A 9615-nucleotide genomic window follows, 5' to 3' on the forward strand; every position below is an offset into this window, starting at 1 on the left:
CATATGAGCCAAAAGGGCCTTTCTAAGCTTTGTACTTTAAACAAGCTTGATGCTAAAGGCACAAAGCTTGATTTTTGTAATGAATATCAATATGGCAAGCAAGTAAAGCGTTCTATTACTCTGGTGTCTCTCGTAAATCTCGTGTGCTTGATCTTGTACATTCTGATGTATGTAGCATGCCTACTAAGTCTACGGGTGGTGCATGTTATTTTGTCTCCTTTGTTGATGATCATTCTAGGAAAATTTGGGTTTATTTGCTTAAGTCCAAGGATGAACCTTTGCTGCATTTAAGAGATTTCATGCATTTGTGACCACCCAAACAGGTAGAAAGCTAAAATGCTTGCGTACAGACAATGGGGGGGAGTACACAAGTGCTGAATTTAATAAGTTTTGTGAAAATTTGGGTATTAAGAGGGAGCTTACTGTGCCATACAACCCTTCTTCTAATGGTGTGGCTGAAAGATTCAATAGGACACTTTGTGAGAGGGTGAGATGCATGTTGTCCACAGCTAATCTCTCTCATGGATTTTGGGAAGAAGCTTTGAAAACTGCAGTGCATATATGCAATCGATCCCCTCACATGTCTTTGAAAGGTGACATCCCTGAAGAGGTTTGGTATGGCAAGCTTGCTTCATATGATCACTTACGCATTTTTGGTTGCGAAGCTTTTGTGCATGTTAGACCTGAGTTGAGGAGTAAAGTAGATGCGAAGTCCATTAAAGGCCTCTTCATGGGATATGGTGAAGAAGGCGAAATGGGTTACAGGATTTGGTTACCTCAGCTCAAAAGGGTTGTACGCAGCCGGGATGTTGTTTTTAATGAGGCAAGGCTGCTTCAAAACAATTGTGCCTCAAAGCCTGACCATAAAAGGGTGAAATTTCAGCATGACCAGCTACATGTTAGGCCTATTTTTGACCCTCAGGATGCACCACAAATGGCTGAAAATGTAGATGATCCAGTGGTGTTTGAGCCAGATGATGTTGGACAGCAAATTGAGGCTCTTGAAGGGCATTTGCAGCCAAGAAACAATGCTGAAAATGGTGCTGAAAATGATGAACAGCAGCCCATTGTTGATGATTTTGTAGTGCCACCTGATGTAAACCCATTGCCGGATAATGTGGATCATTGGGTGAGGCGGTCTACTCGTCAAAGACGGCCTGTGAGTCGATATGACCCCTCTTTGCATTACATTATGTTGACAGATGAGGGAGAGCCTCTTACGTATAAAGAGGCAAAGACATGTGAGCACAGCGACAAGTGGGAGCTTGCTATGCAAGAAGAGATTAAAGCTTTGCATGCTAATCATACTTGGGATTTAATTGAATTGCCCAAAGGAAGGAAGGCTATTCCTAACAAATGGGTGTATAAAATCAAAACTGTTGATGCAAAACCCAAGTATAAGGCAAGGCTTGTTGCAAAGGGATATGTTCAAACCAAGGGCATAGACTTTCAAGAAGTGTTCTCTCCTGTTGTGAAGATGACCACTTTGCATGTATTGTTTGCCATTGTGGTTGCTCTTGATTTGGAAATGGACCAAATGGATGCGTTCTTGCATGGTGATGTGGAAGAAGAGCTTTACATGAAGCAACCCGAGGGTTTTGTCATCCCTGGCAAGGAACATTTGGTATGTATGCTCATTAGAAGCTTGTATGGGCTGAAACAATCATGTAGACAGTGGTACAAGAAGTTTGATCGCTTCATGCTTAAACATGGTTACAAAAGAAGCCATGCAGACCATTGTTTGTATACCAAACGTGATGAGGATGGTAGCCCGATCATTCTTGTGCTCTATGTAGACGATATGTTGATAGTTGCAAAGAAAAGAAGCATTGTAGATGCTCTTAAAGGGCAGCTGAAATCTGCGTTTTCAATGAAAGACCTTGGGCCAGCTGAACATATACTTGGAGTGCGTGTTACACGGCAAAGAGACAAGCGCCTATTGTATTTGTCGCAAGAAAAGTACATTGAAAAGATGCTGGACAGATTTAACGTGGCTGAAGCAAAGCCTCTTGGTGTGCCATTACAGCCATATGTCAAGATCTCCAAGGATGATTGTCCCAAGTCAAAGGAAGAAGCCAATGACATGCAAAGTGTTCCTTATGCTTCAGCTTGTGGTTCACTTATGTATGCTATGGTTGCTACTAGGCCTGACATAGCCCATGAAGTGGGAGTTGTGAGCCGATTTATGGCTAATCAAGGCAGGTTGCATTGGGATGCAGTAAAGTCCATTATGAGGTACTTGAAAGGGACTAAAAACAAATGTCTCTGCTATGGTAAAGGACCAATGGAATTGAAAGGATTTTGTGACTTTGACATGGCTGGTGATGTGGATACACGGAAATCCACAAGTGGCTATGTATTTACTCTTGCGGGAGGTGTTGTTTCATGGTGTTCTAGATTGCAAAAGATTGTTGCATTGTCTACGACAGAGGCTGAATATATTTCAGCCACTAAAGCTTCCAAAGAAGCTATTTGGTTAGCACGCCTATGCAGTGAGTTTGGTTTCCCTGCCAAGGCACCTATGCTTGGTTATGATAGCCAGAGTGCCATATGTCTGGCAAAGAACGCCATGTTTCCTGCACGCACAAAGCATATTGATGTGCGGTATCACTTCATACGAGAAGTGCTTGAGGATGGCCTTATTACATTGGTTAAGGTCCATACATCACAAAATCCAGCCGATGCTCTCACTAAGTGCTTACCCAAAGCACAACATCATCTATGCATAGAGATGGTGAGAGTCACGTAGCTTAAAGGCGCCATTTATGCCTTTATGTGGGAGGTTGTTGGGTTAAAGGCGTAAATAACCCCTTTTTGTACATTTTTATACTTTGTCCAGGTTCATATTGAACCTGGACACATTTTTTAAAGGTCACTTATAATAAAAGTGGGAAAACCAAAAACTCACTTATTGAGTTTTTCCCAAAAACGTGAGCTCTCTCTCTCTCCCTCTTCTTCTGCTAGCGCTTCCTCTCCTGTTGCTCTTCGCCTCCCCTCTCTGCACACGCACTGCACTTCCTCGCGTGCTCTTTCACTTGCACACACCGCCGCGCGCTCATCAACTTTGAGAGCAGCATTGGAACAAATGTGGAGAGAGAGGCCATAATTGGTGGAAATGGTCAAAGTGGGTTGGAAAGTCCTCTTCTTTTGGTGCTATAGTAAAGGCCTGAGCGTTTCTCCATAAGGAGATTATACCTTCCTTCCAAGGCTTCCCGGAGGTTGAGACAGTTCTTGCGGTTCGAGACTCTCGAGATTGGATCCTTGTTAGTGGCACTTCGTGACACATGCAACCTTTGAAGTAACGGTTATCCAACATGCTACAACATTGTGGTTTCGTCTTCGTTGGGGACAAATTAATGAGACCTATTCACAACGAGGCCACTATGGAGTTGATCCCAGGACCCATATGGCAAAGGGAGGTTGCATCCTCCAAGGTACTTTTATGTTTTGAAGTTGGGTCTTCCAACTTATGTCCGTGCACGAGGTGTGCAAGTTGGGCGTGGAGGCGGTCTTCTCGGAGAACTTGGTTGCTATTCGGGACCGTGACCTCGGCAAGGAGGTCAAAAGGAGCAATGTGGAGCACGGTCTCTACAAGCTTTGTGTGGTTACAGACTCTCCTATAGGTGACCTTTGGGATTTCGGTTAAGCCTCTTGAATATTGAAGCTCTCTAGTGTCCGTCATGCTTTTTGTGATTAGATGATAGAAGGCTTACGAGATGTTGGGAGTAATGTGCATTCTTGGGAAGCAAAAGCACTCTACATGTTGAGCTACTGTGGTAACCGGTTTTGGAGTTGATTCACACTGACCTCTGTGGACCTATGTAGATTTCATCCTTAGGCGGAGCTCTTTACGTTGTTGTTGGTGGATGATGTCAGCCTCTTTAATTGGGTATACTTCTTTAAGCACAAGGGCAAGGCTTGTGAAATCTTTAAGAATTGCCAGCGAGGAAGCAAAGACTTTGTGTGGACAAGGGTGGAGACTTGAGAGTTCACCTCTAATTCTTTTGTCCACTTTTGTGCAGACCATGCATCAAGTGAGAGCTTGCGAATACTTGATCACCCTCAAGGAATTGAGTAGTGGAGCGGAAGAATAGAACTGTGGTGGTGATGGTGTTGATAATGTTCTAGCAATGAGGTCTATTGAAGACATTGTGGGTTGAGGCAGTTGTGACAAGAGTTCATATCCTCAACTCGTCTCCTACAACTTCGCTTCCTTGACAGACTCCATTTGAGGCTCATTACGGTAGAAATCGTGATCTTTCCCATTTTCGGATTTTTGGGAGTGATATGCCTCTGTCCAAGTCCAAGTGGATGATTTTACTCGACTACAATACCCTCCAAGCCTATCGACTTTATGGTCCAGATAGGAAGGAGATCGCGGTGAGCTTTGGTGTGGTTTCCGAGCATAATCTCTCAAAGGGGGCTTCCGCTCCCAAGTCTTCCACATTATCCCCAGATTTGAGGAGATGAACCCTTCTCTCCAGTTCTCGTCCCTCAAGCTATGGAAAGTGATGCATGGGACAATCCACTCCTTTGTAAATAGATCCACAAGATTGCGAGTAGAAGTCATCTGGTTGTCTTTGTACGAGCTCTTCTTCAAGCTAATCCCTCTTTGCTTGGTCTTTGCACCAAAATTCTCCTCTAGGATGTTCCATGCTTGACTTGCAGTGATGCAATTGTCAATGAAGTGCAGATAATTATCATGCAATGCGGTGATACTTATTTCTAATGCCTTCCTTGGCTTGAGCTTGTGCACTAAGTGCTCTTGTTTGATGTCTTCGCTAGGCGATGCTTCATTGGCTTGACAACGGACCACCACAATTGGTTTTCCATAAGGTGCCCCTGTAGGTTGGCCTGCCATGTGTGACCATTGGATTTCCCTACGACCTTATCTCCCATTATGCAACTAGAGGGTCTTAATGCTTGGAGGTGTTCCAAGGCCAATGTCTACCTCTTTACAATAGCATGAGCACCATGTCATCCCCGTAAAATGAAATTGATTGCATACATTTAGAAATTCTGCTTGGATGTGCAAATTTTAGCTTAAGACAATGGAAAGGGCGACTGGAGAGAAATTTTTTGGTGCCCTTTGAAAGTTGATTCTTGAAGTCGAAAGCTTGAGTGTTGATAATTTTGAAGTCGAAGAGATTTGAGTCCCTTGGGAGAGCCTTGAATGCTTGAAGTTACTTTATTGGAACTCCTTGAAGCCCCTTGAATAGTGGCCTCAAAACTTTAAAGCTCTTTGAGAAGAGCTTAAATATTTTCTGCCCGAAGACTTGTGCCTCAGCTCAGCTCAGCTTGTGGGAACCTCCTCTAGGGAGAGAGGGAGGGCTTGAGCTCTAGTCGGCGTGGAAATGGGCCCTGGCTGAAAGATTCTTTGATACCTTGGGACTTCGCAGGGAATGGAGATAGTGGACCACCGCGGGAAAAGACCGCAACAGACCTGATTTGGGACTTTCGGCCCGATTTGATACCGCACATCGCGATCAGGACTTAACGCAAAAAAGGTATTGCTGCGTCGCGTGTGCCCAGCCCCCTACAGACCCGCGCAAGCCATAGGGGGAATTTGACCATAGTTTTGGTGTCCGTCCAACTTCCTTCATGCAAAACTGGGTGTTGACCCCGCCGCCTCCCACACTGCTATTCTTATTTCAGTCTTTGTTTTTCGGGCATAATCCTACCCTTTTTTTTCCATTTTTGGTAGCTAGCTCAGGGTTCAACGTATTTTTGGTTTTCTTTAGGCCATGCTGACAGTTGTAGGTTCTGCTAGTTCTGATTTCTTATGTCAGCATGATGTAGTGCTATGTACGCCATGAGATTACCTTCAATTCCCCACATTGCCCTCAGATAACATTACTGTCCATCAGAGTAGTAAGAAGAAATTTCCATCTTCTCACGCGTGTGATGGAGTTGTCTTGAAGGCATTTGCTAGGTTCTAAGCTGCAGAAATACCAGCAGTGCTGGAAGGAACTATGTCTAAGATGGTGTGTTTTATATTTTAGCACGTGCATTACCAGCTTGTTAGAGCGCAGATGATCAAGTTATTTATTTGCTTTTATGGACAATTGGCATTTACAAATCAAACTGTTTTGAGTAGTGACTTGTGTCCATAGTTTCTCAAACTGAACTTACACATGGATTGTAACGGTTGCAACTTTGCAGACGTTGTGGAGCACCTAATCAAGGATGGAAAAGAAATAGATGCTGTTAGTTTCATTCAAGAGTACGAACTAGCTGAGAAGTTTCCACCGGTACCTTTACTGAAAACTTACCTTAAATCCATAAGGAAAGGTCACACGGGCTTAAGCACCGCAGCGGAAAAGGTATGCTTTCCTCTGATGTCGGCCCCACAAATGATTGGTGCCTTTTCCCTGGTGGACTCAGTTAGTTTTTCTTAATTTACAGAATGAACTTCACATGAAGGAACTAGATGCTGCAAGAGCAATTCTCAAGTGTCTTCAGAAGTATAAGCTTGAAGATTTCCCAGTAGAGGGCCTTCAGAAGAGGATTGTACAGCTGGAGAATTTGAGCTCGGACAAAAAACGGACCTCAGATGCGAACACGAACACTAACACTGCAAAGAGGGCACGAGCCAATGGCCCTGGTGGTTCTTTTCGGGCTTCAGATAGGTTTGGTGGAAGGGGAATGGGAGGTCACAATTATGGATCGCAATACGGTCGAGGGAGTAGAGGTGGGTATCCATATCCTGGTGGGGTGCCCAGCTTTCCTTCATCCTACTCTCATGGAAATTATCATTATGGTGGGGGCCCTCCATCTTATCAAGGGCCTTATTTGCGCTGAAGTGAAAACTGCTATGTCATCTTCATCAGTGTCATTTTCTAGCTGGTGTAGATCATGCTTTTCAACCAAAAGGTGCCGACTTGAGTAGTGCAAGGTGGTAAGAGGCGGGCTAGCAGCTGTTTTTCATATTTGACTGTGCATTGGCAGTTTCTTTTTCTTCAGTTTCCTGCCCATGAACCTACGCATACATGGCGGTGGGCTCATTGTGTCAAAACTTTTCTCTTGTGTGGTACATGTGCAAAGCAGAAGGTTCATCGTGTGTCAAAGATTTTCTTGTCCAGAACAGCAGGTTCTATGTTCGTTGAAAGTGTCTCTTAACTGAGTGAATGTGTCTATTTGATAGTTTCAAGCTTGGGTTGTCCAATTCTTTAGCAATTTAAATGCGATGTGCTGTTAGGCTTGCATGAAAGGTGTACTTTGTTAAGATACACATAATGCCACAGATGTGGATCATGGTTTCTTGAGAGTGTTCAGGAGTATCATCTCGTTCTGGTTTGACTGTGTTGTTTAAGGGTAATCTATGTGAAGCCTTACGTGGCAAAGCTTTAATTTGCAAGTTTCGAGTCTTGTGCTTTATGATTCGAGGTTAGAAAGCAAGGTGGGTAGGTGACACTGGACATGTCATAATCGATTTAACACATTATTGTGTGTAAAGTTTTTTATGGCTTCATTTTATCTTCTTGGTAATGATTACATGTGTCATGGCGAATGCCAATTTCTAGAGGAATGTGAGCTTGTGGTAGCATGTGGCATTCCTTGAAATCTTGGAGTTTGCTTCGCATTAATGTGATCCTTATGTTAGTACGCTTAACAGGGACTTATCGAAAACATGGCATAATGTGCAACAATATCCAAGAGAGTCCTACTTGTCTTCAAAGATGACTTTGCACCGAGCTTTGTCTACATAATGTTTTAAAAGGATCATAGATTGATGAAATCTCAGAACTTTTGGCATGGCAACGCCTTATAGAATAGAATCTAACCTATTCCGCTTGCGAGTATACTTGGAATATTGACAAAAGTAAAAATTTTCACAAACTCTAATAAAGATTCAATTTTAATCTTCTAGAGATATAGTAATAGAAATTCACTTTTGACTTGTCACTTGCAGTAGTCAAGAGTAACTTGTCCAATTGGTCGTGGCAAGTTCTTAGTGAGCCATAAATTTGTTCTCCATTGGCTTGTTCTTCTTTGATTTTATGCCTTCGGCAAAACCTCACATTTTCTGATATCTTTTCAAAAGGAATTGTTCATCTTTCAATAAATCATAGAATCCATCTAATCTTGTTCACACTTCACTAATTTGTTCATCTAAACACATTTTAAAATCCATCTACGCCCGTCACTACATGGCCACCAAAGGACTTATACAACCGGCAACAAGGTGTGCCAATACAACAACGAGAGCAAACAATCTTTCCCACCTTGAAGCAAACGCCACTTAACCTAGAAGGTTATCGTCACAAGGAAATGCACTCAATCATGATTAGGTTCATCAATGGTACATGGGGCACCATTTGTTAGATCAATGTTTTCAGAAATTATTTGGGCATTAATTGCGATGGCATCAAGATCATGGACCTTTAAACCCAATGGTAAAGCATGCTATATTTTTGTGTATGCATGTCAAACTATGTAATTTCTCTAGGTATTAACATAGGTGTAGTGATGTACGTTCAGCTGATACAAACTACACATGCTGAACTATGGATGGAGCTTGAGATGTGACATAACAAATTTTTGCAGTGCTTGTATACAGGAGATAATTGTAAAAGGTCATCAAGCAAAATGATGGATTTGTTAATGAAACTATTGAGCAATGTCCCATTGGTTGTGTGGTCCATCAAAGTCCTACAAATCTTGCTCTTAAAGCTTCAAACATGAGTTGTTCTCTAAAATGTTACTGCTAAGCAGATTTCATGTTGTTAAACTGCTAATAGAGGAGTCAAAAGAGCCATTGCTAGTCATCCCAAATGTTTATACAGACGTGTGAAAAGTGAATGCAATACTACATAGTATTTCCATGTAATTGAAGAACTTCCAAATTCAATCCAAGGATAGTCGGCATGGATTCAAATAATCTGCCAATACCATATTGCTAGACTTAATTTTGAATTAAAAACTATAGGTTTGGTTTTGCATGACGTGTCACAGGCATGAACACATCGATTCAATGTAGACTGCAAAACGAAGACCTTGCTCGATACATGTACTAGACTTTCAGAATTATAGTGAAGTATGCTATTTGATTCCCAAACCTTATTTCCAAATATGGAGAGCGTACCTCGTAAGGCAACCCAAAGAGACACTTAAGAAATTTGACTCTGGGCATGGTTGGCCTTCATATCCATGACATTTCTTATTGCAAGGTAATGTACAAACGGCTGTAGATACAAGTTGAAAGCCAGAGAGCTTCAAAGAGATAAATATACCATGTTGTTCGGATCATCAAAATGCACAATTCACATGTATACGTAAGTTTTTTGAATAAATAGTGGGTGAGAAACATGCTGTCAACACCACCGATATAAATTTCTCAATAACAAAATTATTATTCTTCAAGTACCCTAAGGCAATATAAAAGTAAGACTTCAGATGAACCGTACATGCTTTTTACTGACGTTTTGGGGTTGACATATGCATAAATAATAAGCAAACAAATATTTTGAAGGCATGTTGCACCACCCAATTGATCCTTTTCGAGCTTACATTATCATAGGAACTTCAACCTAAACTTGCACAGCTAGAAATGAAGCTTGGTCTACCTTTATCAGCCTCGTAGAATATTGAAATATAGAAGCAATTTATGTACAT

General features: G+C 42.1%; 1 protein-coding gene across 1 annotated transcript in view; it reads left to right on the forward strand.

The window, feature by feature from the left end:
* LOC147453713 (uncharacterized) overlaps nucleotides 1–7203 on the forward strand; it is a 64615-nt gene extending 57412 nt beyond the window's left edge. The window contains exons 2-3 of the mRNA XM_086515816.1: nucleotides 6163–6323; nucleotides 6406–7203. Coding sequence (XP_086371942.1) covers nucleotides 6163–6323; nucleotides 6406–6801 — 557 coding nt within the window. The 3' untranslated portion in view covers nucleotides 6802–7203. The remainder of the gene's footprint in view (nucleotides 1–6162; nucleotides 6324–6405) is intronic.
* Nucleotides 7204–9615: the final 2412 nt, after the last annotated feature.

Source organism: Adiantum capillus-veneris, chromosome 7 (assembly GCF_014529385.1).
Source record: "Adiantum capillus-veneris isolate H3 chromosome 7, ASM1452938v2, whole genome shotgun sequence".
NCBI lineage: Eukaryota > Viridiplantae > Streptophyta > Polypodiopsida > Polypodiales > Pteridaceae > Adiantum > Adiantum capillus-veneris.